General features: G+C 57.9%; 1 protein-coding gene across 1 annotated transcript; it reads right to left on the bottom strand.

Annotated features, from left to right (window-relative positions):
- Positions 1-1,111: 1,111 nt before the first annotated feature.
- Positions 1,112-13,851, bottom strand: SLC2A1 (solute carrier family 2 member 1). Its single transcript, XM_075437391.1, has 10 exons — positions 13,784-13,851; positions 9,182-9,274; positions 5,229-5,389; positions 4,797-5,037; positions 4,306-4,468; positions 4,032-4,219; positions 3,819-3,923; positions 3,615-3,716; positions 3,102-3,305; positions 1,112-2,771 (listed from the first exon to the last, which is right to left on the bottom strand). The coding sequence occupies exons 1-10, from the start codon at positions 13,799-13,801 to the stop codon at positions 2,574-2,576; spliced, it is 1,473 nt and encodes a 490-aa protein (XP_075293506.1). The 5' UTR covers positions 13,802-13,851; the 3' UTR covers positions 1,112-2,573.
- Between the last annotated feature and the right edge of the window lie 259 nt (positions 13,852-14,110).

The following is a 14,110-nucleotide window of genomic DNA, read 5'->3' as shown; positions in this document are numbered from 1 at the left end:
TTAAGCCTGCGATTAAGTCTCATTTTACTTCAGGAGGATTTACGAGTGCGTGTAATTGCCTCGCTGAATCGGGATGGAGTCAAGTATGCGTTTTGAATGCCTCGTCAAGCTGGGACCTGAGCAATTAGCAGGGAGCGATGCTGCTGGGAGAGGGAACGGCTCCGTTTCACCCGACATCTCATGACAGCGCGGGTCGGGGTGCACGAGGGGCAGAGAGGCTTTGGGGACGGGCAGGAGACCCCCGACGCCGGTGGACGCGTCCCCCTTCAGCCAGACCGACCACCCTGGGGACGCCGGTGGGGGCTGCGCCCGCTGGCACAGTGCCTCGGGGCGCGGGGGGATTGGGGTCAGGGTGGCCGGGGATCGGGGCGGCAGTAATCCCGCAGCCAGGCTGAGCCTGCGCGCTGGGCCGGGCCGTGCCGCTGCTCCCGGCTGTTCAACGCCATAAAAAATAAATGGGGTGAAAGGGAACTTTGCGCCGGGGTGAGCACCTCCAGGAGCGGCGGCGGGCAAGGGCTGGGAGCGGAAACGTGACCGCAGGCGGGGAGCAGAGCCCTGGGCAAATAAAGAACATTTTTGGGGAGCTTTGAAAGCTTTTATAAGCGTTGTTTCTGTTTTCCAGCAGGCGCGCTTTGGGGCAAGGAGACGCTTCAACGAGTGGAAAAAAGCCTGAAGTGACCGAGCGCGGCGTTTCTTTGCCCGAAAGCGTTTGGACTCGCAGCTCTTGGCACCTCGCCAGTTCAGGCAGGGCGGGGGGGGGCAAAATAAACTGGATCTGCGAAGGAGCAGCAGGCTCCCTCCGCGCCTGGGATCTGCCCGAGCCACAGGCAGAGCCGGGGTGCGGCGAGGGGATGAAGCGGGCAGGCTGTCGGCAGCGCCCGCAGCCTGCTTAGGGATGGCTCCGGTCCAGAGCATTCCGGGTCCAAAACGCAGCGCAGACGCGGGGAGCCACGTTCCCGAAAGCGGGGCTCCGAGACCGGGACCAAGCGGAGACCAAGGGGTGCAAATGGCTCTGTGCCAGCCCCCCACCCACTGCTCCATCCCGGGATCAGGACCCGGTGGCAAAGATCTCCCCCGCCCCGAGGTGGAATGAGGGCACAGGAGACAGCGGCTGGGTCGCTGCGTACGTTCTGCTTTATTGTGAGCACACCGCACACCTTCCGCTTGGCACTTTGCTTTAGGGATTTGAGGTTTTTTTTTTTTTTTTATTTAAAAAATAAATCCAACCCACCACACAGACACGTGCTCCGCGGGTGCGGCGCAGAGATGCGGTGAGTTTAGCACAGGGTATTTTTATTTTTATTTTTCCCCCCCCACCACCTTTATTTTTCTGTCAAGTGTGGTCAAGTGTGATCACTTCCAAACCAGACAAATAAGTTAAAAAAAAAAAAAATAATACTATTTAAAAAAAAAAAAAAAAACAACTGCCTGTGGCTTTGGGAATGTGCCAGGAGCCCCCACGCCAGCAGCGCGCGGGGAGAAGGGAGGCGTTTGGGAGGGTTTCGGTTTTCTTTGAAAAGGACAGTATTTCTCTGATGTTTTTTGTTTAATATCCTACAGCCGGGGATTCAGTGCAATAGATACAGCTACAGTGCAGGACCGAACTATCCAGGAGTCCTCCTACCCAGGGCGAAGCTGCTGCTCGGGCGCTACAGAAACTACACCTCTGCCTCTGTACCTTGTTGTACACATTATACAGTGCGCACAGACGCCAAGAATATTTACAGTACTTTGCTTGTCAAATCAGAAACGCTATAACTTAAAAAGTCTACTATTAACAACCATCGAACAAAAATATATATAATATAAATATCTTCCAGTCTATACACAGCGCGGGAAGTGGGCGCAGCCGCGGGGCGAGGGTTTGGGTGGGGGGCTGCCGGGTCGCTTCGCCCTCAGGCAAATATTGCCGAGATTCAGCCGCGAAAAAAAACTAAAAACAAACCAAAACCTCCCAAAAAGGGGCGTTCCCCCCGCTCGCCTCGTCCCCTCCTGGCTGAGGTGGGGACGAAGGAGCCAGGAGGCTGTGGCGGAGGCGACTGCGGATCCAACCGCGGCACTGCCAGATCCCCCTCCAGGGGCCGGGGGTCACCGGGCTGCTTTAGAGAATAACTCGGGTTCGGTTGGGTTTTTTTTAAAAACCAGAAAATTCGTTGGTTTAGATTTAGTCGATTTACATTTTTTTTTTCCTACAATTAGAAGGTTAAAAACCAAAGTTTCCAGCTTTAAAAAAAACTTCCGCTATGTGATTTCTCGTTAAATAACCTGTCGCGTCGTTAAAAACGGGGAGCGGCCCTCCCGCTGGCGGGGGCTGCGCGGTCGGTTTTTAAAACACCTATCGGCTTTGAAATCCTGGACGCGAAACCAGCTAAAAAAAAAAAAAAAGGAAAAAAAATCGTTTCTAGCAAGAAAAAATAATAATAATAATAATAAAATAGGTCAGTCTGTCCCCGGTGAAGCAGCGGGGAGTCCGGAAGAGGGGTGCGGGCACCCCCCGCTCCCGCCCGCCCGGTCTCTGTACAAAGCACGGTGGGGAGCGAACGCCGAGGCGTGGGGAGCGCGGCCGCGGGCGCTTAGACCTGCGAGTCGGCGCCCAGGCTGTGGAACTCGTCCGGGGTTTTGTCGCTCTGGCTGGCTCCCCCCTGACGGAACCCCGAGGCGATCTCGTCGAAGGTCCGGCCCTTCGTCTCCGGCACCTTGAAGTAGGTGAAGACGAAGAAAAGGACTAGCAGCACCGTGAAGATGATGAAGACGTAGGAGCCGCAGAGTTGCTGGTGGGAGGGGAGATGAGGAGGAAGGGGTGAGCGCGGGGATGGAGATGGTGCTCCACCACCGGTGCCAGGAGCGGAGACGGACCACGACTGAAGGTCCATCCGGTGACCGCCGTGCCCGCATCAGCCACCACGATCCAAGGCCTGGCTTCTCCTGCCCTTGCACAGGATCTCTCAACTCGGAGGGGACCCAGGGGACCCCCAAGCCCAGCTCCTCGCCCCGTCCCTCTCCCCCGGGGCCATCACCCACCCAAACCACCCCAGCCCAGGTCTTGGGGCTCAGGAGAAGCCACACCGCCCACCCCACCAAGCCCGCTCCCTCGTGATTACCGCGATGTACTGGAAGCCCATGCCCACGATGAAGTTGGAGGTCCAGTTGGAGAGCCCGGCAACAGCAAAGGCAGCGGGACGAGGGCCTTGGCTGAACAGTTCTGCCACGATAAACCAGGGGATGGGGCCTGGGCCGATCTCAAAGAAGGCCACGAACCCAAAGATGGCCACGATGCTGAGGTAGGACATCCAGGGCATTTGGTCCTAGTCCGAGGGAGAGGGAGAAGGTTGGGGGGCGAATGAAGGGGGACGGAGCACCTGGTCACCCCAGGGGACGAGACTCGAGCCAGCGCGGTGCTGGCAGGGAAGCCGTGAGGTTTTTCCAGATCGCAGAGTGGATTCCTGGGACCTCGAGTGAGGTCTGGGCAGCAGGGATGCTCAGCCATCACCTCTCGGAGGACGCGTCCTTCCTCCTCTCCAGCCAGGCCACCTCCTCCTCCAAGCCACCACAGCAAGGGGCGTCACACAGGACCTCCCCCCAGCCCACCCGTCCCCTCAGCTCCCCCCACTCACCAGCAGCGTCAGGGCAATGGTCATGAGCACCGCGCAGCCCGCCATCCCCGCCAGGCCGATGAGGTGGAGGGTCCTGCGCCCGGCTCGCTCCACCACGAAGAGCTGTTGGGTGGGGACAGGCGGCCGTCAGCACGGCTCCCAGCCTGGAGGAAAGCCCTCTTCTCTCCACCTTCCCCGGCGAGAGCTCGGTGGGCCAAAACTCACCGAAACGACTGTGAAAGCCGTATTCACCACGCCGGAGCCGATGGTGGCGTAGACAGGCTGCTCCACACCCGACTTCTCAAAAATGCTGGTGGAGTAGTAGAAGACCTACGAAGGGCAGGGATGTGCCAGGAGGAAAGGAGTCAGGTCTTGGAGCCACCCAAGTTCTGGGTGAAACCAGCTGACCCGCAGCATCCAGGTCCCCCCAGAACTCACTGCGTTGATCCCCGAGAGCTGCTGGGACAGCTGCAGGACGATGGCGATGAGGATGGGCTGGCGATACATGGGGGAACGGAAGAGCTCCATTATGGTGACCTTCTTCTCCCTCATCATTTGCCGGCTCTCCTCCTTCATCTCCTGGAGGTCGCTGCTGACGTCCGTCGTGCCCCGCAGCTTCTTGAGGACTACAGGGAAGAGCGCGAGGTGGGGTCAGGAGCAGCTGAGGACCCTCCTGCGTGGCGGGATGAGCTCGGGGACAGCGGTCACTCACCGCTCTTGGCTTTGTTCTCCTCGTTGCGGTTGATGAGGAGGAAGCGGGGGCTCTCGGGGGCGAAGGGCAGGATGACGCACTGCAGCAGGGCAGGGATGAAGATGAACCCCAGGAGCAGCGGCCAGAGCGAGTCGTTTCCCATGATCAAGTCCAAACCGAACACCTGAGGACGAGAGGGGTTGAGCCACCCTTCCCCAGCTCAAGCTGGACCCAACCCTGCTGCTCATGGGCGTCCAAGCCCGTAGCGCCTGCCAACGGGACATGGGACAGCGGCAATGCTTCCCGCTGGCCAGCAGACATCGCGTCACGCTGCTGCCCAGCCCAGACCTTACGGTCTCGCAGCATTCCTGCTCCTGCCGAGATCCAGGTCCATCCCTCCAGCCCCGGCTCCACCCTAGACTGCGTTAAACCCCATCCCCTGCAGACCCTGATGAGCATCAGCACCAAAGATGGGGGAAGCCCCCTGCCCCAGCCGGTTCTCCGGCACTTACCTGCGCGATGAGGATGCCCACGACGATGCCGAGCTGGTGGAAGGTCCCCAGCGCACCCCGCAGAGAGGTGGGCGACACTTCACCCACGTACATGGGGACAAAACCGGTGGTGAGGCCGGAGTAGAGGCCAATGATGAAACGGCCGAGGATGAGCATCTCGAAGGAGAAAGCCATCTTGGAGAAGCCCATGAGGATGGCAGACACGAAGGCGAGAATGTTGGACATCAGCATGGAGTTGCGCCTGGGGAGGGAAGGGAGGAGGGTGAGGAGGACCATGGGGGTCAGAGAGGCTGAAGGGGGGTGTCAGGAGAACCCAGACATTGGCTCTTGGCAGGAGAGAGCTGCCCAAAGCCAAAGCCACCCCTCTGCGATGTTGGGGTGGGGTGAGGCTGCGCGACCCTCCCGTTGGGGCCCACCACGCTCGGTGCTCACCGGCCGAAGCGATTGACAAAGAGCCCCACGGAAAAGGACCCAATCATCCCTCCGACGGAGAAGATGGCGACGGAGAGGGACCACAGCGTGGTGAGGGTGGCAGGGCTGATGGGCTCGTCGTATCGGTACAGCCAGGTACGGTTGTAGAAGTCCTCAATCACCTGTGAAAGACGGGGGAGAAGCAAAGCCACGGGTTAAAGCCATCCCCATTCCATCTGTGCCACCGGTGTTACGAATTGCCCGGCCTCAGCCCGGCCGCCTACAGACCCCTGGCCGGCAAGCGCAGCTCACAAGATGATGCGTCACGGGGCCGGGAGCCGCCCAGCCGCCGGGCCGGTGGCTCGGCTCCAGCCCCAGGGAGAAAACCTGATGGGATGCGCCGGGGAAATGCAGCCAGACGGGTTCTGGTCTTGCCCTGCCGAGAGAGGCTTGGCCTTGCCAAAATACCTCTTTCGCCTCGCCGGGCAGCCGTGGGGAGGTCACACTCCTACCCAGGGCACGGGAGGCAGCAAGGGACAGCTCCATCCCCGGCAGCGGAAACACAACAGAGATGGAGGAGGAAGGTGAGGAAGACAGCAGGGTCACCCGAGCAGCTGGAAGCGGGTGAGATCAATTCCCACTGCCTTGGACGCTCCCTTGAGCCTAATTTCTAGGATTTTTCCCGCAATGCTTCCATAGCACAATATTTCTGCTAGAATTCTGCCATACTGCACTGCTAACATCCAGGCAAGGCACTGGTTTGTAATTACTGTCTTCGCAGAACACCCTTTTTTACATCCTTTACATTTTTCATGTATATATATTTTAAATATATTTTTCAAGCCAGCCCATTGCCGAAAGCTTCAAGTTATTTAAGGGTCACCCACGCCCAAAACGAAAAAGCAAAGGGCTCGACAACACACCCAGCCAACCCCGGCCAGGAGGACCGGAGGTGTGTTTCGCGCAAGCAGGGGCAGGCGCTGCCGGACGCGGAGGCCTCGCTGCTTCGAAGGGTTTCGCATGTGCTCAGCTCCCCGTTCAGCGCCCGCACAGTCCCCCGTCGGTTTCCAGTTTTCCCATCGCTTCAAGCACAAACGAGAGCCCCTGGCAGAGGCAGCGCAAGAAATACACCCCTGTGCTCCGCTATAAATTCCAATAATGTATATATATATTTTTTTTTAAGTTGTTTCTTTTGCAAAGCCCCTCAACCATTAGGTTTTCAATATTTAAGCGATTTCGTTTGTCTCCTGCTTCACCTGGAGGTTTTGACGCCTTGGGCGCTCTGTCCGCTTTTCCTACCATCACCAAAATACATAACCGACATTATCTGGAGAACCCAGCCCTGGCTCGGGCTCTCAGGGGGGTCACCGGGTCTCTGCACGCACCCCACCAAACCCTGCAGTGGCCTAAATTCCTCCCTGCTTTCCCCAAAGCCTCCACTCTCTCCCCCCCCATCCCATCTGCAAACACCCCACAAACACCGAGCCGCTGTCTCAAAGAGGACCACGAGACAGGCTCCTTTCTCCCGCGGGGGGCTGAGGGCCGTTCTGCGCAGCCACGGGGAGCTGCGGCCAGCAAACACTGCTGCCTCTGCCTCGCTGAAGCCAGGGGAATGATGCATCCCCGCCCTGCGCACCGATGCACCCCAACGCATCCCCACCCTGCGCCCCAACGCATTCCCGCCCCGTGCCCCACTTTATCCTGAAGTATCCTCATCTTGCACCCCACTGCATCCCCATCCTGCATCCCCAACCCCAATCCTGCGCCCCAGTTTATCCCAGTGCATCCTCATCCTGCACCCCGATGCATCCCAATCCCACTGCATCCCCATCCTGCATCCCAACCCCAATCCTGCGCCCCAGTTTATCCCAGTGCATCCTCACCCTGCGCCCCGATGCATCCCAATCCCACTGCATCCCCATCCTGCATCCCAACCCCAATCCTGCGCCCCAGTTTATCCCAGTGCATCCTCACCCTGCACCCCGATGCATCCCAATCCCACTGCATCCCCATCCTGCATCCCAACCCCAATCCTGCGCCCCAGTTTATCCCAGTGCATCCTCACCCTGCACCCCGATGCATCCCAGTCACAATGCATCCCCATCCTGCATCCCAACCCCAATCCTGCACCCCAGTTTATCCCAGTGCATCCTCATCCTGCGCCCCAATGCATCCCAATGCATCTCCATCCTGCATCCCAACCCTAATCCTGTGCCCCAGTTTATCCCAGTGCATCCCAATCCCAATGCATCCCCATCCTGCACCCCAATGCTTCCCCATTCAACTTCGCTGCCCCCCAATCCCGTGCCCTGATGCATCCCCGACCCCGCACCCAGCGCATCCCCACCCTCAAAGGTGGGATGAACCCCTGTGCCCAGAGCACCCTGCTCCCCAGGACAACACCCGTCCCGCCTCCCCTTGTGCCCCTCCACACCCCAAACCCTTTCCCCCGCCAGCTCTGCAACCCAAACACAGCGTCGCTCGCTGGGTGACTCGCCCCTGAAACGCACAGCCCATCCCTGGCCTCAGCCCCGAGGGCTTGATCCTAAAAAACATGAGGGAAACCGAGGCAGCACCCATTGCGGGGGGGAATCTCGCTTTGCTGGGGGTCTGAGGAACCCAGGGCAGACTGCAGCTCAGGCCCCTGCCCGCGTCACCCCGAGCAGCGGGAGAGGACGGGCAAAGCCCTTCAGCTGCAGGGAAACGTCACACGACCGGGATGCAGGGGCCGGGCTCCAGGCAAGGCGGTCGTTACAGAGCCTGCTCCCCACTGTGCCGGAGCTCGGCGAAGAACGAGGGCAGGCGCCAGACGGCTGCTCCTCAGCGCGCTTCCAGGGATCTCCCAGCTCGCTGCTGGTTCGAACGCCGCTCCCGTTGCCTGTCCGGGAGGTGATGCTCGCGCCAGCCGAGCACGAACGTCACCAGCGCAGATCAGTCCAGGGGAAGGCGAGGACGGGTTGGGATTTTTTCAGCAGGGCGATGTCTTTGGCACAGATGCGTGCACCGTGGCCATGGGTGCAAGCACGGAAGGTGCTGGACGGGAGCCGCAGCCTCCAGCCCGTGAAATCCTGCTCAGCCCACTCGCCGCCATTGAACACCATTTAATGCAACGCCTCCCGTGAAGGCAATCTGCTGCTTTTTTGCTCTTTCCACACTGATGGGGGTCTGGGAAGATTTTGCACAGGGTCTTCTCTCCCACAAGGAGCTTTTTCGGTGCTCAAGGTGAGATTTTGCAGCCCATTCACTGGTAACGGGATTAATAATCTCACAGCGTGGTTCTAATTATGAGGTGATGCTCAGGGACAGGCTCTGCTCTCACGCAGCAGCAGCCGCACCCCGGTTTGTCCTTCGACACCTTGCCCTGGCACTCACGCTTTACCCAGAGCACGTCGCAAGCACCACACGGGATTTCTCAGCTAACATCTCCAAGCCTTCAACACCTCAAAAAACCACGTAACTTGGGGAAAGTCAGGTTTTTCAAGGCTCCCACGCAGCCAGCAGGTGCTGGAGGGTCCTGGCACCGTGCGAAGGAGCGAACACCTCCCGCTCTCCATCCGCCTTCGCGCGCAGCCTGCCCCAGCCCACCCGCTCTCCTCCCGGGGACGTCCTGCCCGCGACGCACCGGGATGCAAAGCTCCCACCGGAGCGGTCATTCCCCAGCTTGGAGATGACTCAAACCCTAATTAGCTCCCAGACCTTCGCTAAGAAACGAGGTTAAAAGTTACACCAGTCCCACCCAGAGAGCATCCTGCACGCGTTCCTGGGATTTTTCCTGACAAAAACACTAAGCGAGGAGGAAACTAATTCTCCTGGGAAGGCGGGAGCTAAATAATTCCCTCGCAAATCCCATTACAGGCAGTAAGCTGCCTAGCGGGATGTACTATTTTAGCCGGGCTGGCGGCGGATACGAGTTTGTTTTCGGGCACAGGGGGAGTGGAATTTTGCGACGGCGAGATGGCTTGGCGCACGCTTACCTTTTGCGGGGCGTTGATGACGCCGGTGTTGTAGCCAAATTGCAAGGAACCCAGCACTGCTCCTCCCACAGCGAGCATCAGACGAGCTGTCATCTGCAGGAAAAGGGGGAAGAAAATAAGAAAAGAGGGGTTAAACTTGGGGTCCCAGCTGTGAGCCCCCCAACGGGGAGCTCCCCCCGTGCCTCTCCCTGGGGAGCTGCAAGAGGAAGACAAATGCTCGTGAGGTTGTGAGCACCAATACGCAGCATAAAAGTGAAAACTTGCTTTTTTTTGTGGCCCACGAGGGCTAAGGGGAAAAAAAATAATTTAAAAAAATACTGATTTGGGCTTAAAAATATACTGTTTGGGCATTCCAGGAATTTTTTGCGTCTGGAGTGGGGCAGGAGATTTTCTCTGGGCTCGCAGGGTCCCCTCCGAGGGCTCCACGTGACACCCGGGCAGCAGGCCAGCACGAGATGCTTTTGGGGACACCGTGGTGACGCCGCCGGTCGGCCGAGCACTGTCCCCGCATCAGCGCGAGGATGGCCCGGACAGCCACCGCTAACGAAGTTTTTGCATCGGAGCCTAATTAACAGTCGCTAAGCAAAATCCTGGCTGCTTGGCAAACCCTTCGCCTGCCTCCTCTTCCTCCTGCTTAAGCCGGAGCGACAATCGGAGCCTTGTTCGGGAGCGGGGTCAGGGCAGGCCAGCGCTTGGGCCACCTTCGTTAACGGCCCAATTATCCCAGGCAGGAGATTTTCCCAGCACTCAGCCCCGAGAACCAGGATCCGACATTCCCAGTTAATCAGCTTTGGGATGATCCACATGAAATTTATAAGCCCTTTAATTTGGGGGGGGGGGGGCTGGGCTCTCCCCGGTTATCCCAGGTACCGGTGCATCACCCCAGCTCAGGGATGCTCCCCCGGCATCTCATATCAATATTCCCAAGGGATTGGTGCCAGTCTGACCCCCCCTAAACACAACCCCTGGGCGAGCTGCAAAGCGGACGCGAAAAAATTTGGGTATTTTCTTATTTAAGAAGCATTTTCTTTTTTTCTTTTCTTACCTTTTCTTATTTTTATATTATTTATAATATAAATAAGTGCTGCTCGCTGACCTCAGCTCTCCAGCCAAACCGCCTCCCCCCACAGTAAAGTTTGCAGGGAAAAAGTAACAGGGAATAAAGCCAGCCCCATTAATGACTCTCATTAATTAAGCTTGGCCCCAACACAACTAATCAGGGAGGTTTTAGCACTTGGTTATTGTTTGGTGCTTCTGAACAAACCCACCCCGAGAAGAAAATGCTCCGCTTGGGAGGGCAAAAACAGGCTGGAAAGTTGCTGGCATCCCAGACAAACATGAAAAAAGCCCCCCAAAAAACCCGAAATTCCAACTCCAACCTCACCCATCCGCCCGCTGCTCTGCAAAGCTGCGTTTGGAATGCCAAAAGCAACCCGTGCTTCAATAAACGTTGTTAAAAAAAATGGAGAGGTTGGGGGATTGTTGTTGTTGTTGTTATGGGGTTTTGGGTGATTTATTCTTTTCTTTTTGGAGGCTACCGCTTGCTTTTTCGGGTAGTGATTTTTACTCTGCGTCGCTGAAGGCCGGCTCGCCTGCCCCAGCAAGCCGACGGTGAGCGCAGGGTGAATCACGGCAGCACCGCGCCGCAGGGATGGGGATGCACCACGCCGGCGCGAACTTTGCTACGGGAAGGCGGCAGGTAGCAACACCTCTTTGCTCCAACGCCAGCCACCACCCCACAGAGAATTAAATAATAAAGTTACTTTTGCAGTTTTAACCTCTAGCAAAAAGAACTTCTGCTTTTAACCTCCAGTAAAGAAAATATTTCTATTTCTACTAAACTCCCAGCAGCTTGAAGAGGCGAAGGGAAAGGGTTGGTAGGACGGCTGCCGGTGTTTTTGGAGGTTCTCCGCGGGCAGGGTCACCGTGAGTCAGCTCCTCCCGCTCGCTGCTGGCTTCCCAGTTCCAAACACACTGCCCGGCCTGATCCGGGAGCCTTTCGGCTTTAACCTCGCCATTAAAGGAGAGGCTTAAGATGGAGAGTTACGAGGAAGAAAAAAAAAAAAAAAAGTTGATTTTTAAGGGCAGCCTTGCATGGGAAATTCCTGCAAAACCAGGCGAAGGGTTTGTTGGTTGTTTTTTTTAACCGCTTGCAGAAAACAGTGGCTTTATTTGGAGTTTAAGAAAAAAAAAAACCCAACACACTTCCCCTTCTGACGTTTGTGCAGTAAACTCACTCACAGCCTGGAGATGGCCAGCATGGATTTTTACCCCCCCAACTCCTATATCTTATAGGAAGGTGAGCATAGCGCTTGCAATTTGAATAAATTAATAATTTTTTCTGCTGCTTCCTGCTTTCTTCATTACTCGAACACGGAAGGCAGGATGCTCAGAGGAGCTACCAACCTGTGGGGTGACAGCAGCCCCCCAAACCCACAGCGGGCTGTGTCGGGCTTCACAACTCACTTTACCTCCCTCCCCCAGCATGGGAGGGTGTCGGGATGCTGCCTGCCTCATGGAACAAGGAAATGAATAATCACTTTAAGAACAAAAATAATAACATTTTTTAAATGTGTCCCAGGAGGGAATTTCAGGAAAATCCATATTCAAAGAGAGCCCATAAAAAATAGCCACGAGGCTTTAACGAGCATGCCGGAGGCCGATTCCCAGAGGTCCCGTCCTGGGACGGCTGCAGGGGGTAACCGTGGGGAGGGGGTGCAGCCGCGCAGCATCGTGCACGCTTGCTGGAGCAAAGATAACCGGATCCAGCCACTGCCCGGGATACCACGGCTGCACGCTGGCTCCCAGCCCAGGAAAAACTTACGCACCCACGGCGGGCCGGGTAAAACCTGCTCCAAAAGCCACGGCGCGGGCCCCGGCATCTACCAACAAGGGGGCTTTCTGCAGCCAGAGCGGGCAGGGGGGCAACACCAGCACCGCCAGCATCAGCCCAGATTTTGGGGGAGGGATTATCAGCGTGGGAGAAAACTCACAGCGAGGGGAAGCGGAGTCAGAGCGGCATTATTTTCATTTTTTATTTACTTTTTTTTTTCCCCTTAAAGGTCAGCCGGGGACGGCGACACCATCCCTCCGAGTTCTGCAACCACAAGAGTGGCTGCGACGAGCCCTGGAGATGTTTTCACATGCAAAGAGCTCCGTGGGCAGAAAAGCATCTCCGGCTTCGCTAATATTAAATATTAAATTGAAGGGTGGAGGGGTGAGCTCGTCCCCCACCGCTGGCTGCTTCAATAAAATCCCCTTCTTCCCTTGCTAAATGCCCTCTGGATTTAAGCGTCGCCCATCGGAGCGCAGCAAACTGTTCCTGCAGTTAATTACCTTCAAAAAAAATTAATCATTTCTAACCCAAATTTATGTAATGGGCTCATTCTTAAGACGGAAAAGCAGAGGCAGCGCGTCTCCGGCTCCATTTCGGTAGCCGGGAGCTCAACCCGGCCGGCAGCGCATCAGATTTCTTCGTTACGAGAGCAAATTTCTCTTTAATTCCTGCCCCCATCGGCGTGCTGCCGGCCGTCACGTTCCCGGCTCCCAGCCCCAAACCCACACCTCGCCCCAAAAGAAAAAAACGAAACCACGGCGCTGAGGTAGAGCCAGCTTTAAATAAAGTAATAAAAAGATCAAATACGTGTAAAAATATAAACTTAAATTTTAAAAAACCCCTAGGATTCCCAACGCTGTGAAGCTGAGGGGGGTTAAAGTAAGAAAGAGGCATCGTTTGCTTGGGAGAGAAACAAGAGGAGACTTTAATAGGAATAAAATTCTTATTTTGGGGTTTAATTACGCATTGTCCAGCGCTTTCGCATTGCCACGGAGCGAATTTTTTATTTGCTTCCGTGGAAAAGAAAAAAAAAAAAACAAACCCTACATACTTGATCGTGTCCCAGAACGCTCCCGGCAGGGACTGCCGTGGGGCAGCATCCCCGGGGGGGGCCGGGACGAGCGGACCCCGGGCTCGGACCTTAATGACAATTAACTCACGGTCCCCAATTAGGGCCCGAGGCCGGCCGGCTCCGGCCCACCCTTATCGCCGCGGATCGGTTCACCGGGGGGCAGGTGGAGGCGCCGGGAGGGCCCGGCCGCTGCCCGCCGGCCCAGGGACTTCGGCCGAGTTGTCGAGCCGGGTTCCTGAGGTAAATTCTGGGTGGGTTGGGGCAGGGCGGCGCGGGGGGCCCTCCCGGGGGGGTTCCGGGCCCCCCCCCACCCCAGACGCCATCCCCTCGCCGCCGAAAACGGGGCCAAAAGCGCCTTTTTTTGGCCCTTTCGCATTTTCTCCCCTCGGAAGGGGTTCAGGTCGCGGGGTTTTGTTTTTTTCCCTTTGCCCTCAAACTCTCTCCCCGGGGCGCGTCGTTCCGCCCCGTTTCTGAGGTAAAATCTTCCTCAAAAAGAAAAAAAAAAATAGAAAAAAAAGACAGGCGGCACCCACGCGCGGCCGTGGGGCTGCGCCCCGCGCGTGACGGCCGGTGGGGGCCACGCGCAGCCCGGTGCGTGCCTCCCCCCCCCCCCCAGCCGGCCGCGTCCCGCCGGTTGTGTAACGCGGGGAGCGGGGGGGCGGCGGCGGAGTCCCCCCAGCGCGGTGGCACTCACCTTGCTGCCGGTCTCCATGGCGGCCCCGGGGCGGTGGCGGGGCGGGGGGGGCGGCGGGGCTGGCGCGGGCGGGCCGGGGGCGGCGGAGCGGCGCGCGGCGGAGCGGAGCGGTGGCGCGCGGCCGCGGCGGGGGCATTGAAGCGGCTTAAGAGAGCGGCGCGAGCAGGGGGCGCGCGGCGGCGCGGGGCGGCGGCGCCCATTGGGCGGCGCGGGGGGAGGGGGCGGGGCCGGGGAGGGAGAGGGGGCGGGGCGAGGAGGGGCGTGCGCGGGGGCGTGGGGGGGGCGCGCGGGGGGCGGGGGGGGCGCGCGCGTGTGGGTCTGCACGTG

This window comes from Opisthocomus hoazin, chromosome 16 (genome assembly GCF_030867145.1).
Source record: "Opisthocomus hoazin isolate bOpiHoa1 chromosome 16, bOpiHoa1.hap1, whole genome shotgun sequence".
Classification (NCBI taxonomy): Eukaryota; Metazoa; Chordata; class Aves; order Opisthocomiformes; family Opisthocomidae; genus Opisthocomus; species Opisthocomus hoazin.
This window is presented reverse-complemented; position numbering and strand designations above follow the sequence as displayed.

Coding starts and splice junctions, on each gene's coding strand:
- SLC2A1 (XM_075437391.1), bottom strand. Junction 5,390..9,181: donor TCATCAACGCCCCGCAAAAG/GTAAGCGTGCGC, acceptor CGTCTTTCACAG/GTGATTGAGGACTTCTACAA. Junction 3,306..3,614: donor CCATTGCCCTGACGCTGCTG/GTGAGTGGGGGG, acceptor CCCTCGGACTAG/GACCAAATGCCCTGGATGTC.